General features: G+C 37.5%; 1 protein-coding gene and 1 non-coding gene across 6 annotated transcripts in view; one reads left to right on the top strand and one right to left on the bottom strand.

Moving 5' to 3' along the window:
* Nucleotides 1–6,531: 6,531 nt before the first annotated feature.
* TRNAK-CUU (transfer RNA lysine (anticodon CUU)) lies at nucleotides 6,532–6,604 on the bottom strand. The gene has a single exon. It is a non-coding gene; the product is annotated as a tRNA-Lys (tRNA).
* A 2,797-nt stretch (nucleotides 6,605–9,401) lies between these two features.
* PSMA3 (proteasome 20S subunit alpha 3) overlaps nucleotides 9,402–17,318 on the top strand; it is a 32,812-nt gene continuing 24,895 nt past the window's right edge. The window contains exons 1-3 of one of the 5 annotated variants that reach the window (XM_057488414.1): nucleotides 10,401–10,516; nucleotides 10,972–11,107; nucleotides 12,988–13,070. In XM_057488414.1, coding sequence (XP_057344397.1) covers nucleotides 13,048–13,070 — 23 coding nt within the window. In that variant the 5' untranslated portion in view covers nucleotides 10,401–10,516; nucleotides 10,972–11,107; nucleotides 12,988–13,047. Of the gene's footprint in view, nucleotides 9,564–10,347; nucleotides 10,517–10,546; nucleotides 10,734–10,815; nucleotides 11,108–12,987; nucleotides 13,071–17,318 lie in introns of those variants that run through there. The other 4 variants (XM_036918982.2, XM_036918992.2, XM_057488415.1 and 1 more) reach the window with 4 other exon arrangements.

Here is a 17,318-nt window from a genome sequence, read left to right as displayed (position 1 = left end):
AATTGAATCAGTAATCAAAAAAACTACCCAAGAACAAAAGCCCTGGGCCAGATGGATTCAGCCCTGAGTTTTATCAGACATATAGAGAAGACATAATGCCCATTCTCCTTAAAGTTTTCCAAAAAATAGAAGAGGAGGCAATACTTCCAAACTAATTCTATGAAGCCAGCATCACTCTAATACCAAAACCAGGCAAAGACCCCACCAAAAAAGAAAATTACAGACCAGTATCCCTGATGAACATAGATGCAAATATACTCAACAAAATATTAGCAAATTGAATTCAAAAATACATCAAGAGGGTCATACACCATGATCAAGTGGGATTCATCTCAGGGATGCAAAGATGGTACAACATTCGAAAATCCATCAACATCATCCACCACATCAAGAAAAAGAAAGACAGAAACCACATGATCATTTCCATAGACAATGAAAAAGCATTCAACAAAATTCAACATCCATTCATGATAAAAACTCTCAACAAAATGGGTAGAGAGGGAAAGTACATGAACATAATAAAGGCCATATACGACAAACCCACAGCCAACATCATACTTAACAGTGAGAAGCTGAAAGCTTTTCCTCTATGATCAGGAACAAGAGAGGGATGCCCACTCTCCCCACTGTTATTTAACATAGTACTGGAGGTCCTAGCCACGACAATTAGGCAAAACAAAGAAATACAAGGCATCCAGATTGGTAAAGAAGAAGTCAAACTGTCACTATTTGCAGATGACATGATATTGTACATAGAAAACCCTAAAGACTATTCCAAAACTACTAGAACTAATATCGGAATTCAGCAAAGTTGCAGGATACAAAATTAATGCACAAAAATCTGTTGCTTTCCTATACACTAACAATGAATTAACAGAAAGAGAAATCAGGAAAACAATTCCATTCACAATTGCATCAAAAGAATAAAATACCTAGGAATAAACCTAACCAAGGAAGTGAAAGACCTATACCCTGAAAACTGCAAGATACTCTTAAGAGAAATTAAGGAGGACACTAACAAATGGAAACTCATTCCATGCTCTTTGGTAGGAAGAATTAATATCGTCAAAATGGCCATCCTGCCTCAAGCAATCTACAGATTCAATGCAATGCCTATCAAAATACCAACAATATTCTTTAACGAACTGGCTAACAAATAGTTTTAAAATTGATATGGAACCACAAAAGACCCCGAATAGCCAAAGCAATCCTGAGAAGGAAGAATAAAGCGGGGGCATCTCGCTTCCCAACTTCAAGCTGTACTACAAAGCCACAGTAATCAAGACAATTTGGTACTGGCACAAGAACAGAGCCACAGACCAATGGAACAGAATAGAGAATCCAGATATTAACCCAAACATATACGGTCAATTAATGTATGATAAAGGAGCCATGGACATACAATGGGGAAATGACAGCCTCTTCAACAGCTAGTGTTGGCAAAACTGGACAGCTACATGTAAGAGCATGAAACTGGATCGCTGTCTAACCCCATACACAAAAGTAAATTCCAAATGGATCAAAGACCTGAATTTAAGTCATGAAACCATAAAACTCTTAGAAAAAAATATAGGCAAAAATCTCTTGGACATAAACATGAGCAACTTCTTCATGAACACATCTCCCCTGGGAAGGGAAACAAAAGCAAAAATGAACAAGTGGGACTGTATCAAGCTGAGAAGCTTCTGTACAGCAAAGGACACCACCAATAGAACAAAAAGGCGTCCTACCGTATGGGAGAATATATTCATAAATGACAGATCTGATAAAGGTTTGACATCCAAAATATATAAAGAGCTCACACACCTCAACAAAAAGCAAATAATCCAATTAAAAAATGGTCAGAGGAGCTGAACAGACAGTTCTCCAAAGAAGAAATTCAGATGGCCAACAGACACATGAAAAGATGCTCCACATCGCTAGTCATCAGAGAAATGCAAATTAAAACCACAATGAGGTATCACCTCACACCAATAAGGATCACCACCATCCAAAAACAAATAACAACAAATGGCGAGGTTGTGGAGAAAGGGGAACCCTCCTACAATGCTGGTGGGAATGTAAACTAGTTCAACCATTGTAGAAAGCAGTATGGAGGTTCCTCAAAAGCTCAAAATAGAAATATCATTTGACCCAGGAATTCCACTTCTAGGAATTTACCCTAAGAATGTAGTAGCCCAGTTTGAAAAAGACATATGCACCCCTGTGTTTATTGCAGCACTATTTACAATAACCAAGAAATGGAAGCAACCTACGTGTCCATCAGTAGATGAATGGATAAAGAAGATGTGGTACATGTACACAATAGAATATTATTCAGCCATATGAAGAAAACAAATCCTACCATTTCCAACAACATGGATGGAGCTAGAGGGTATTATGCTCGGTGAAAAAAGACAAGTATGAAATGATTTCACTCATCTGTGGAGTTTAAGAACAAAGAAAAAACTGAAGGAACCAAACAGCAGCAGACACAGAACCCAAGAATGGACTAACAGTTACCGATCGGAAAGGGACCCGGGAGGGTGGGTGGGAAGGGACGGATAAGGGGTGGGGAGGAAGAAAGGGGCGGCTTTACGGTTAGCATGTATAATGTAGGGGGGGGGCACTGGGAGGGCTGTGCAACACAGAGAAGACAATTATTGATTCTACAGCATCTTACTACGCTGATGGACAGTGATTGTAATGGGGTTTGTGGGGGGCACTTGGTGATGGGGGAGTGTGGTAAACATAATGTTCCTCATGTATTTGTAGATTAATGATGCCAAAATAAAATATATATATTTTTTTCACCATGTACTACTACTTTAGTAGACCCAGACTAAGATTCTTATTAGTTATTATATAAGTATTTATTATGACAGATTATATCTTTTAAGATATAAGTACTTATTAAGTGCTGTGTACTTACTATAGTTATAGATATTGTAAGTGCTACAACAGTAAGATGTGTTCTTTTGCCCTTCAGGGACTTAGAAGTAGAGGTGTACACAACTGATGATACAGAACAGAATGTGGTAGGTGCCATCAGAGTACCAATTGCCTGCTACTGAGGTAGTTAATTATTACTGGGAAGTTGAGGAAAGGTTCACAGAGGGGGCTTTAGACCTTGTTCCTGAAAGATGAGTAGAATTTCTATAATTGCAAATTATTCCATGTGATGTGAACTGAATTCTCTATAAAAAAAATATTAAAGCATTTGGCTTTGAGATGAGGCATTGCTAATTACAATTTAGGATTAGATCATGAAAAACTTGAAAACCATGATAAACCAGTGAAGTGAATAAAAGTATGAAGGTTCAATTTTGCCATCTGTTTCCTAATATATTCATTTCTGAAAATGACATTGCTCTGGTGGAAAAAATTCTGCCTTTTCCCCCGAAGCAGTGACCTTTGCTGTGAGCACTGTTATGTGGAACTGAAGCACTTACAGCTTTCATCTTCAGGCTTCATCTTCTTCTCTGGAATATAGGCTCCATAACAAAGCCCCTTCACTGCTTAACTTTGAAACCTCTCAGTGGGATTGCCAGGAATAGGTGTACTTACTGTCAGTTGTATGGAGTCACTCTTTTATTAACATCTTTTTTTATAGTATACATAATTTTAAAAAATTTTGAATTTGGGTTACAAGTTTTTCAGCATTGAATAATATGAAAAATAAGATCTCTGACTGAAACAGAGCTATACAGCTAGCTATAACGTGGCAGACACCTATCGACTGGGGTTAAGGAATTAGGGCTGAATTGTGTGCCCCAGGAAGATATGCTGAAGTGCCCCAGTACCTGTGAATATGACATTTGGCAGTAGTCTGCAGCGGTACTCCAATTAAGATGATGTCATTAGGGTGGGCCCTAATCTAGTATGGCTGGTGTCCTTACAAGGAAGGGGAAAATACCATGAGACAGATATACAGGAAGAAACGTAAAAACAGAGGCAGAGATAGGGGTTATGCAGCTATAAGCCTAGTAACACCAAGGATTGCTGGTGACACCAGAAAGCTAAGGAAAAGAAGCGTAGAACAGATTCTTGAAGAGAGCCTCTAGGAGAATGACAACAATGCTTACACCTTGATTTCAAGCTTGCAACCTCCAGAGGGAACTGTGAGACAAATTCCTGTTGCTTTTTAAGTCACCCAGTTTGTGGGGCCTTTGTTATAACAGCCCTAGGAAACTAACACACCCTTCTTAATTCAGTAGTTCAACACATTCATTGAACATCCAGGTAATTTTGGTGCTTGAGGTACATTAAGGAACAAAGAAAGTCTGCCGTTCCAAGGGGGAGGGAGAAAGTAAGAGTCAGGTAGGAAAGTAAGTCACAAGATGGTATCTTCTGTGGAACTAATGTGTAGGGGAAGTGGATGGAGAAGTTGCCAGAGTGATGGGCTGGGCTTATTTAGTGATGAGCAAAGACTTTAGGCAAGTGTGGCAAAATATATTTCTCTTCCAGTTCCTGACAGAGCTCCTAAAACTCTTGTTATTTCCTGAGTGATGGGGATGTTAGGAGCATCTAACACGGAGTTCCTAAATCCCTTAGAATTTCCTAACAGGAGTGTCTCATTCTAATGAGGTGACTCGTGGTGGGCTCCTAGATAGCTTCTGGATGAGGCAGACCACCAGAAAGCCGATGAGAAGCTTAGAACTTTTAGCCGCTCCCCTTCCTTCCCCTCCCATCCTCCAGGTAGAGGAGAGGGGCTGGAAATTGAGTTGATAATCATGCCTACACGGTGAAGCCTCCATAAAAATTCCTAAACTACAAGGTTCAGAGAGCTAACAGGGTAGTGAACACATCCAGGTGCTGGGGTGGTGGCATGCCGAGAGAGAACATGGAAGCTCTGTGCTCCTGTCCCAGACCTTGCTTTATGCAGCTCTTCCATTTGGTTGTTCCCGAGTTGTATCCTTTAAAATAAGCAGGAATTAGTAAACAGGAGCTCCTGAGTTCTGTGAGCTATTCTAGGTAATTACCAAAAACCCAAAGAGAAGATTGTGGGAATCCCCCATTTATAGTCGATCAGGAGTGTAGGAGGCCTGGGCCTGTGATTGGCATCTCACAGATCATTCACTTTAAATAAGAAGCTCATTATTTCAATTCGAAACATTCCCTCTTGCTAAATGAGTGTCGCACTTTACCAATTTCAGCTTTTCCCCTCTTAAAAGTCTACTTTCCCTACAGATAAGGTTTAAGACCATAGAATTGCCCTCGCTTTCTGAGAACCCAAATCCAAAAGATGCCCTCAATTCTTTAGACCGTCCCCAAACGAAAGCCCAAATCCTATAATAGTTTGTACACCCTTGTACTAAGACATCCCTCAGTTCTTTGTGTCAATGAATAATAAACCAAACATGTTCAACTGCGGGTGCGTTTTTGATTTTGGTTTGGTTTGTTGGTCTTTGGCTGTAGGGCATTGTCAGGGTTAAGAGATGGATGGAGAGGAATAGTAAGCACAGCAGACTGGGGTCGGGGATGGGTGACTTGCTCCAAGGGGGAACAGAGAAATAGAATGGTAGTCTTCAGGGAAACTAGGTCAAAGTTTTTGTTTTAAGGTAAAGAAATAACAGCGTGATTGTATGTTGAAGGGAAGAATCAAAAAGAAATTGATCATTTAGTAGAAAGCAAGCTGGTGGATAACACGCGGAAGCATAGGAACCAGCGCTTTAGGGTAAGGTTGGCTAGAGGTAAGAGCGTGGATCTTCGCCTACTTGTCGGGTGAGTGAGATCCGGGAACAAGCCTGGATGTGGTGCAGCGGATGCATGTGGAAGTTCCCTTTCTCATGACTTCAAATTTTTCAATGAAGACGAAGGGAGGCGGGAATCTTGCCTCCTGCAAATTCCTAATTCCCCATCCGGAATTGCAAATCTCAGTTCTTTTGCGCTTTTGCTTCAGAGTCTCACCTTTACCAAAATATTAAGTTCCTAATATCCACCCCAATTGTATGGATAGATCCAAAGTGTAGTCCCAATAACAATGGACAAAAACTTGATGTGTGCACTGGTTGTATAGATAACAAAAAGAAACATTTCTCACTATATATTTCTCCAGGAAATACTCTCCCGTCCAGGACAGGCCCTGTATTGAAAGAAAGAAAAAGTAAAATAAGCAAAGGCATTTTCTTCGAAGTCCTCCGCTCCCCCAAATACTTTTACATAGGATCTCTTAAGTTTTAGAAAAGCTGCCAAAATTGGAGTTCATAATTTTGTTCTAATAAAAGCAAAATTTGTCCTCTGCTAGCAACTTCGCAAGTATACTTAGTAACAGAAAACCAGTCTAAACTGTAAACAACGGTCTTTCAGTTTTCCCAGTGCTTTGATTAGGTTGGGGAGGGATCACGGAAAGGACCAGGAACAAGGGTTCCTAAGAGCGCAGGCGCACTTTGATACTTGTTTCGTTTGCAAAGGTCTTTTTTTCCACAGATTTGGTTAATTCTGAAAGTATTTAATTTGGTGTAAAGAATCCACCTTAGTTACAACTCTTCCAGGACACCTTAAATACGTTTTAAGGAAAATGAGGTTCTTCAAGTTCCAAAACGCACATTTCGCCCAACGTGGGGCTCGAACCCACGACCCTGGGATTAAGAGTCCCATGCTCTACCGACTGAGCTAGCCGGGCGCTTGGAGGTTGAGTTACTTTTTTGTCGCCCTTGGTGACTGTTTATTATACTCGGTCTTCTGCACATTCTCACAAAGTAATTTATCGTAGTATGAAATACGCACTTCCGAATTATTTTAAAGAATTCTTTAAAACATTTAATTGTTCTTAGAACTCATAATTTTTATTGTGTGTATATCCCAAGATCACTGAAAACTTACACAAGCAGTGTCACTTAATCTTTTTTTCTAAAGTGTTTTAAAATATTTACTTCCCAATATGTTATCTTCTGCACCTAAACAAGTCTCAAGTCTATACCCCTTCTATCAAATAGCTTACTGAATTCCTGCAATTTTGGGCGCAGACAGCATTAAAAAAAAACAAAGAACAACGTTTAAGAAATAAGTTAAACTGAAGAAGGGCAGAGCTTAGCCATTTTCTTTTAATAGGAGTCTAGCCAAGGTAAGTTAAATTGAGGAAGGGGATTCTCTTTCCAATAAAATAAGGCCTCCTCCAGGTAACTACCTGACAATTGATAGGCACCCTCGGAGGATATCCCCATCCAACACAAATGATAGAAGCTAGGAGGAAAGGATGACATAGTCACTGAACCTTATAATTTTAATTCTACGAGGAAGGAGAAGAACGGATTTTGATCAAATTATGACAAGCTGAGACAATGGAATAATTTCCTATGGAAATTTAACTGTTCTGAGATATTAGTGAACTTCTCTAGATAAGGAACTCCGCGTATTTCTGTGCTGTGGTTGGTATCTATCCTATTGGTCAGAACTGTAAGCAAAAGCCTAATTGTAAACCAGAGAAAAACAAAGAATTCTTAGGAGGCTATCCCTAAAATACAGTGTTTAGAAGTTAAACACATTGGTCATTCTCATTTCCTGAGCTACTTAATTTTAAAAAGTAATAAGATATGGCATAAAATAATAGTATATGTTTAGAATCTTCAAAGCAGAGCAAGGACTTAAGAGAATATTTAAAAATTTCAAACTTAAAATACTAATACAATTATTCACTAACATTTTCTTTCAATTGCAACTCTGGTTTATTTATTTATTTTTATTTTCTAACTTGATGGACAGTAACTAGGAAATGGGTGTGTTTATTTGCATTTTCAACACATTTTTTAAGTACCTACCATGTGCAAAGCACTGTTAAGTATTCTAATAGAATAAAACAGATTCATAACTTCAAAATGCTTGTCAACCTATAAGAAAGATGATTTTATATGCACTACTTCCAAAAATAATTTAGAGTAATTTAAACAAACAAATCCATACCCACACCTTTTCAGTTTTCTAATCAATCAGGCAAATAATCAAGAACCTGAGACCACAATTCAAACCATTCTTTCAAATATAGGATAAATCAATAATCAGACCCGAAATAGGCAGTTCATCTGATAGTTCATAAAGAGCTCCAAATTCTTAATTATTCATGAATATCTGGAAGGCATTAGGCACTCATATAGTGTTTATCACACACAAGTAGTAAAGTTAATTAGAAGTGTAACTAGAACCCTAAACAAGTTTAAAGTACTTGTAACTTACCTTCAAGGTGAACCCTCCTATAACTATGACTTTTTATAAACTCCAGCAACTTTTTGGCCTACTCTGGTCTAAATCAGAACCCTCTCATGAAAAAATTCGATAGAATACTTTAACAAGCAAATTAAATGGCTAGTCTTCCAAGTAAATTCAAATCCTTTATGTATCCATTTGTTCAAGAATAGAAACTAACCATTAATTGTAATACCTCATTAGCAGTAAGAAGCAATTGAAATTCTTTCTCCCTTATGTTCTATTTCCAGTTTTTCAGCAAGCCTTACATATTTGAAATCCATCCATACATTTCCACCGCCACTGCCACCACTCTCCTCCAAATCACTCTCCATTACTGCTTGCTTACAGGACTAGAATAGCTTTCCTGCCATTCTCCATGCTTTTATTCTTACTCTTATCTATCAGTCTTCACATATAAGCAAGAGAGATCATTTAATAACTTAGATCATATAATTCTGATTAAAAAACTGCTGATGACCTTTAGTAGAAAGCCAAGAATAAATGTGGAAGGAATGATGGAATTACAAAATCGACATTTGGCAACCATTATAATAATGGATTCAAATAAGAATCATCAGATACTATAATTAGTGGATGAAATGTTGAGGAGTAGCAGGATATTTACATAGTCTCAATGTATTTTCTCATAGGATATTATTAATTACAAAAGGAAAAACAGACACTTCAAAGTGGAGAAATCTTAAGCAAGTGATCGAAATTAACACCATCAGTATTGGAACAAACTGACATTATGTGCCTCCTACTCTACTATAATGCTCTAATATGAATACAAGGTTACTTTTGTGGCATTCTTGCCAAAAATGCATCACCTAACCATGAAAAAAATTATACAAACCTAAATTGAAGACTATCCTACAAATATATTCTTCAAAAATGTTAATGCCTAAAGAAATATTAAGCAACTATTTTCCAGACTAAACGAGGCTAGTCATGACAAATGAATGCAAATATATCTTGGATTTTATTTTGCTATGAAGGGTATTATTGACAGAATTACCAAAAACTAAATAAAGTCTGTAGATTAGAAAATAATACTGTTTTCTGATTTTCAGAAATCGTATGGTGGACATGTAATGTTTACTTTAGGGAAATACACCCTGAACTATTTAGCAGTTAAAAAAAAATACTGATGACCTTCCATTTACAATCAAAGTCCAAACCACTGTAAAGATCTGGACCCCATGTCCACCTCTCTGATTTCACTTCCTGTCACCCTCCCCCACTTAATCACTATGACAAACCACACCGAACTGACGATTCCTACAAGCCAAGTTTATATTCCTGTAACAATCCCAAATTCCAGTTTAAACCTCACCCATTCAGAAAGTCACTCAGCGTTTTATCAGCAGTGTTTAACGACTACTTGGGACATATTAGAGGTAAGTAAGTATCTTGAATCAGTCTTAACCCTTAATTCTCCTAAACAGAGTTAGCTTCACACAAAGGGTACTAATGCTTCGATAAACTACTGACCTGAGCTCTTGAAGGTGATACCTATACATTCCATGAAGACAGGGACTTTTATCTGTTTTGCTCACTGTTGTGGCTCCTGGACCTTAGGGCAATGCCTTGCACACAGAAGATACTCGATAAATTGTTGATGAATGAATTCTCATAGTTTTTATGTGTGGTTGAATGTAAGTTCACATGCTTTCAAAATGCTAATAGCTTTGTTAAATTACAGAGCTAATAAGAAAGGTATGTAAGCAAATTATTAGCTTAATCCATATAGAGTTTCAACATTTAAAGCAATTTCATAAATGGCAGAGTATGTATGTCTTAAGTACAAACATCTTTCTTAGTGAAAGACCGGAAAACTAGAACTTTTAACACAACAAACAATAAAAGCATACAGAGGCATACTAAACCAGCAATCTCCACAATCTTCAAATAACTTGATTTATAGATAACACCTTCCATTTTAAAGAGGGTCTTTATACTTTTATGTTAAAACACGTGGGAGAGCTATCTATTCAAAATTTAGAAATGGAACAGTTCCTTAATTTGGTAACTCGACGGGAGTCAGCGAAACTGAGAACCGCAATCGTGGAAGCGACGCCCAGTTCCCTTACGTCCATCCCCGTCGCTTCCGCACAGGCGCCTCGCTCTCCACGCTCCTTTCACGCCCAAGCCCAGCCTTTTCCCACAATCCTCTGTTCCGCGGGCTGAAGACCGAAGAACGAGCTGCAGAGAAGGCGGCTATTGGTTACAAGAGCAGCCAATGAAAGAGCCCGTTACTAGTGTGCGTGCTGCGGGGTAAGGGGTGTGCTTTAGGCCTGGCAACCTTACGACTCCCGCTGATTTTTGCGCCATGAGTTCTATCGGCACCGGGGTGAGTTCGTCGTCTGTCGGTGCAGTGGTCTAGCCGGAGGATTAGCTGAAGGGAACTGGGACAGCCCGCCTGTGGTGCGCGGACTTGGGGTGCGCTGGGCCTGCCTTCGGCCGGCTGTGACCAGCGGTCTTTCCTGTGATAATTTCTGGGCCTGCGATTGTGGTGACGGTGCCCTGAAGCTTTTCAGCACAGGTGTAGCGGGCCTGTCGGCGCAGCGGTAAAACTTGGAGCAGCTTTCATTGCTGAGTCACTTTCTTTAGCTGCTTAGGGAAACCGAAAGTGGAAACTTGTGGGGTTCTAAATAGTGTGCGAAAGGTTTGGCTATAGTTAGCATCTTGAGAGCCCCTGAGGCGAGGCGGCCTGAGATCGCAAGGCCCAGGACGCAGCTCCCCGTGGACTGCCTTTGCGGTTCCTCGGCTGCTGCTGACTCATGGGGCCTTCTCCTTCCCTTTAAGTGTACTGACAGACCCCTCACTCTAGAAACCCTCCGAACAGACCTAATTAAGAAAAATAGTCTGAAAAGCGAAATCTGAAGAATCCGACTTAACTTGTCCAACTTTTCCTGTGTAAATTACTTCACAGCATTTTGAGGTATCAGTACCTTAACACTTAATTGACTAGCTGGGAACTTAACTTCTGACTTAATTTACTATTGATTTTGGAGTTGGACTTAATTATTAACTCTTTCGGCTTACTATTTTCCGTTGTTAAACGTACTGCGTATATGCAGTCTCTTGCTTCTTTTATGTTATTTCTCCAAATCAAAAATATAGTTTTTTTGTTTAGAACTATTTATTGCTTGTGTGCACTAGAGGCAGTGAATAATGGGTTCCCCATTTCATCTATTTCTTCAGTTCAGCAAGATTTTGATACTCTGCATTAAGCCCAAATACTGGTTTTCCGAATTTATTAATAGGCAGCTTATGTTTGGAATGGTTTAATCCATTCTGAGTTGCTAAGGCTGTTATACTGTTTTTGGATTAGATGCCCAAAAATGCGTGTGGTAGGAAATTAACTTTGCAACTACATTAATACTATCTTTGATTCAGTGTTTCCCTCTACAAACCCTTTACAAATACTTAATAATATAATAACTGTGTGAGCTATTTTGGTATTACAGTGGTACAGGGTCTCACGTTTAACAGATCAGCAAACTCAGGAAGCACTACTGCTGAAGGCTTATCTCCTGTCTTCACTTCTCCCAACAACTCCAGATAGGAAAACTTGTTTGACATTACTCTTCACTTGATTGTTTAACAGGCCTTTCAAACTACATGTCCAAAGTAGAGCTTTCCAGTTTCCTTCTCCCAGTGGCCGTTTTGCATCTCCTACAATGTTCAGCTCAATGAATGGTCCAATTCTGGTTTCTGAAATAAAAAACAAAAACAAAATTCACCTTTTATTTCTTTTTTACTTTACTCTTAGAGCCAATCCATTGGCAAGTGTTTTTGACCACTGTCAAAAGATACCACCTTCCATCTCTTTTCCTCTAGTCTAAACCTCCACCTTTGGGACACCTGATCTCTGCTTCCCCCATGTTCCTTTTACGATTCATTTTCCAGATAAATGTTTCTGAAGTATTGGATCATATCCCTTTCCCTGTTTGAACTCCAATTACTTCCTACTGCACTTAGAATAAAATATAAACCTTCTATTCCAGCCTAGAAGACTCAACATAGTTTGACCCTCACATGCCAGTGATACGGTTTTACTCGTCTACCACTTGAGTGCTCAAGACACAATGGTCTTATTTCTTTTCCTTGATTGTGCTAGGCTAATTTCTACCCTAAGATCTTTATGCCAAATGCCAGGACAGCTCCTCCTCCATATCCCTTAATCGCTAGTGACTTGTTATTTAGGTCTTCCTCAGTCTCAATAGCTAAATATAACTGCTCCAGCAAGGCTCTCCCTGATCAGGTAGTCTGTGGTAGTCCCTCAGACTATCATTTCATCCTGTCTTATGTTCATCAGTCCATTTTCTGGTTTACTGCTATATCTCCAGCATCTAGGTTTGTGCCTGGTCTGGTTTGAAAATGAAGAACTTAAAGAATGAGTATTCTTTGTTGTCTCTTAAAGTGACTAACATTTAATAGATGTTTATTAAATGTTTGAATGGTAAATAATTTGTCCAAAGTTCTTCAGTTTATTAGTGCCACAGCTATGAATTAAAAGTTCTCACTGCAGTACTGTTTCTACCGTACCACAGTAATTTTTTTTTTAATGAGCTTTACCTAGGTTCTGACTTAACCTAGGACTTGTATCTGTTGCTTTTCAGTAGCAGAAATCTCAAGTATGTAACTTTTCCCTTAATGGCTGTTGCTGCTCTGACATGCTTCCTCTTCCTCTTCAAAACAAAATCTTTGTTGTGATTTAACACACATTTCTGATGTGTAAGCCACTTAGAAAAAAATCGTAGGTATTATTGCCAAAGACACTTTGTTATAAGCTTATTGTTGCCTTTTTCTTCCTAGTATGACCTGTCAGCCTCTACATTCTCTCCTGATGGAAGAGTTTTTCAAGTTGAATATGCTATGAAGGCTGTGGAAAATAGTAGGTAAGAACATTGTTTTACTTGAAATTAGCATGTTTCAACCAGGTATTAAATATCTCCTTTTCTGTATTTTTGGTAATTAGGTTTGTTACATTACTTTGGCACAAAATAATATTGCCCTAAAATAATTTCAGTTTTTTAGTCATTTCCATATCTCTTTTTAGGACAGATCTTTCTGTGGATCTCAGTCCTGTTTTTTCAGTTGATTTCAGGATTATCCACTTAGACATTCTACCATGTCTCAAATGTAGTGTATAAAACCAAATTACATTTGCTAGCCCATTTTCCTTTTTCAAATTCTTGATTTATATTATTGTTTTCCTTGTGACCTTGTCATCTTTTATTACCTCATGTTTTAAATATCCTATGCAGTCCGTCATATGTTCATTTCAGGGATATTTTTTTAGTGTTCTGTTCTGCTGCCACACTCCAAAAAGTGTAGGATCAGTGAGATATTGTCCTGGTGGACTCAACCCCTTTACTCTGTCTTTCATTGTTTAAAGTACTGCACTAATATGATTCCCTGGCACCACTCTTAACATTGTGATTAAATTATCAGCTGTCAAAATTAGAAGATTTTACTGAGGAAATTTTGCAACCATTAGATGATCATAGTCTTTTTGAATCTAAAGCAGCTTTGGGATAAATAAAAGAATTTATTTCATAACATCTCATTCATATCTCTTAAGTAATTTTTTCAGGACTACTAAACAAATGTTGTTGGTATTCAAGCTCAATTTTTTCATTACAGTGAAAACTTATGGAGTAGGGTCATGTTTCCAAAATTTAGAAAAGTTCACATGTAAATGTAGCATTTTTCCACTTTCTACTAGTACCTATATGATTATGGAAATTACATGAGGGTGGAGATTATTTGTTTTTGCATGGCTTAGAACATAGGCCCTCAACAGTTAGTGGATAAATATGTAAATGTTCATTTTTGTGTGTCATCTTCTGAGTGGTGGAAAGAAAGTACATGTATTTCTAATTTCTAATGAAATATTTAAGAATTTTTGAGCAAAAAAAATTTTAAGTTCTCTTACAGGATTTGTAATGAAGCTAGCTTATTTTGTGTTTAAATGTTAGAGATTTTGGTACTTACAAGCCGTCAGTGTTTGATACTGTAATAGAAGTAAGGCTGTTAATTTCAGTCTGAAGTGTATTTGTCATTGTGTGCAAAGTTTGAGAGAGTTCAGAAGAGAGTCAAAGTCAAGAAAAAAATTGACATATTTTCTTCCTGTTTATAAAGGATAGGCTCTTAGACCAAGCAGCTGGAGAAAGACTTGGGAAAGTTACTGTTTTTCTCATCCTCTTTTGCATTATTGCATTTTGATTGGTGTAAAAAACTGGTAAGGGAAGTCTTGACTAAAAAACTAGAGATACATTTTGAAGTCATCTGTATTCCAGAAAATTGAGACTAGGCTATGAGGATCTGTATATCTTAGGAATTTGTTTTCTATAAATTATTTCTAAGTATGGTAAGGACACTTGAATTTTAAGAATTTGAAACATTAAAAATCAGTGTATTTTTTTCTGCATAAAGAAAAAAACTAGGCAAATTCCTCTTTTAGAAGGATCTGTATAACGTGGTGTGACAGAATACTGCATGAGAAACAGATGTGAGTTTTCCTCTGAGCTGCTGCTTAATGGTATTGTATAGGGGTTTATAGGGATTTCTATTCAGTCCTCTGAATGTTAAATTTTGTTTGTAAAATTGGGATAGACACATCTACCCTAACAACTTGGCATAAAAATGACATGTATAAAACCACTTGAAACATTTTTAAATGCTGTGAGGGCACAGAAAATGGAAAACAGAAAAATTAGATTGTATATTAATTTTCTTAAAGAGTTTGGCATATACTCAAATAGTTTGAAAATATTTAACCAAATGATATAATATTATATTCCTGCATCAAAAGGAGATAAATTCTTAAAAAAAAAAAAAAGAAATTTAAACTTGGGAATTTAAAAACTGAATGCTTTTGAGTACCTGATGTGTTAAGCATAGAATTACCAAAAAGTAATTAATGATGTATAAGTGAATACTTGTAAGTGCTTTATTAAAATACATATCCCTATCATAACTATTTTATAGAAGTATGCCCCTTGAAAGTAATGTATAAAAGGAAAAAAAGGGAAAGATTAAATGGTAATCTTTCCTGTTGGCCTTATTGAAGAGCCAAGATATGAAAGGAAGACTGTATTTCCAAGGCCTATATGGTTTAGAATAAAAATGTACACAAACTTTTGGTCTCTGGACTCCTTTTATACTTGTAAAACAGTCACTGAGGCTCTCAAAGAGCATTTATTTATGTAGGCTATAAGTTCTGTCAACAGTTAACATGACCTCAGAGAGCTTTTATTTATAAAAGTTAGTGGTTCTATCACTATTTACCATACTAGAAATTAAAACTGAGGAAATAAGAATATTTATTTAAAATATAATATGCAAGTGCATGTTAACATAAATACAAATGAACATTAATTAATGTATTTGACATTAACATTTTTTTTTTAATAATTATTTTTTATTGAAGGGTAGTTGACACACAGTATTACATTACATGAGTTTCAAGTGTACAACACAGTGGTAGAACATTTATATACATAATTCTAGGTTCCAGCTATCACCCTACCAGGCTGTTACAATATCTTGACTATATTCCTTATGCTATACATTACATCCCGGTTACTAATTTATTTTACCATTGGAACTCTGTCCTTTTTTTTTTTTTTTTTTTTTGTGAGGGCATCTCTCATATTTATTGATCAAATGGTTGTTAACGACAATAAAATTCTGTATAGGGGAGTCAATGCTCAATGCACAATCATTATTCCACCCCAAGCCTAACTTTTGTCAGTCTCCAATCTTCTGAGGCATAACAAACAAGTTTTTACATGTAGAACAAATTCTTACATAATGAATAAGTTACATAGTGAACAGTACAAGGGCAGTCATCACAGAAACTTTCGGTTTTGCTCATGCATTATGAACTATAAACAGTCAGTTCAAATATGAATACTCATTTGGTTTTTATACTTGATTTATATGTGGATACCACATTTCTCTCTTTATTATTATTATTTTTAATAAAATGCTGAAGTGGTAGGTAGATACAAGATAAAGGTAGAAAACATAGTTTAGTGTTGTAAGAGAGCACATGTAGATGATCAGGTGTGTGCCTGTAGACTATGTGTTAATCCAAGCTAGACCAGGGCAATAAAACATCCACGTATGCAGAAGATTTCTCTCAGAACGGGGGGGTGAGGTTCTAAGCCTCACCTCTGTTGATCCCCAATTTCTCACCTGATGGCCCCCCTGCGACTGTGCCTGTCTTAGGTTGTTCCTCCCTTGAGGAATCTTACCCGTCTCTGGCTAACCAGTCATCTTCCGGGGCCATACAGGGAAATGTGAAGTTGGTAAGTGAGAGAGAAGCCTTATTGTTTGAAAAAGTTAGCTTTTTAGTTCTTTGCATATTTATGCCCTGTGGCTTCTATGCCCAGCATTTGTCTTGAGGTATCTTTACCACTTGGAAGAATTATGATACTCGGTAAATTTGATATGAGGCACGAATTCTATTTAAGGGTTGTAATTAGGAAGGAAGAAGAAAAGCTATAGAAGTAGCAGGCGGAAGAAAACATGGGAAGATTGATTATTTCTTTGATATATCTTCTTGTAGAGTAACTTCAGCATGTATAGGTTTTAAGCTACTACTTAAATTGCACACACACATTAACATAATAGGAGTATAGTTACATAACCAAAGCATATCTGTAATTACCAGCCATCTGCAGTGAAACCAAGAAAACCAGTTAGGCACCTTAGGCATTTGTGAAAACTTATCTATGATATGGTGGATATTGTCCAACTGAACTTGAACAGTCTGAGAGAAATCAGACAAATTAAAACAACCCATTCCTGGGGACTGTTCACATGCCATATGTTCTTTTAACAATAAATAGTTTGTAGTTGTAAGACTTTGGAGCGCTACAATTTGCACTTCTCCAAATTCTTGGTTGAGTTCCAACAGTATAGATCCAGTCCAATTTTGTTGTTTTACTGTATGCACAGGCCAGCTTAGATATCTCCTTCCTCATTCCCATGGCAGGTCCAGGAACTGGTGGGATGAGTGCATCTACAGCTGTAGCAGTGCGTGGATCTTTGTTGGGGTTTTTTGATGATCATCTTCTGGCATGAGTCTTCCAGAGGGTGCAGATGTTGGAAGTTCTTTTTCATATCGTATCTTA

The sequence above is a fragment of the Manis pentadactyla genome, chromosome 11, assembly GCF_030020395.1.
Source record: "Manis pentadactyla isolate mManPen7 chromosome 11, mManPen7.hap1, whole genome shotgun sequence".
Taxonomy (NCBI): Eukaryota; Metazoa; Chordata; class Mammalia; order Pholidota; family Manidae; genus Manis; species Manis pentadactyla.
Note: the sequence above shows the minus strand (reverse complement) of the source record. Positions and strands in the feature narration are given on the sequence as shown.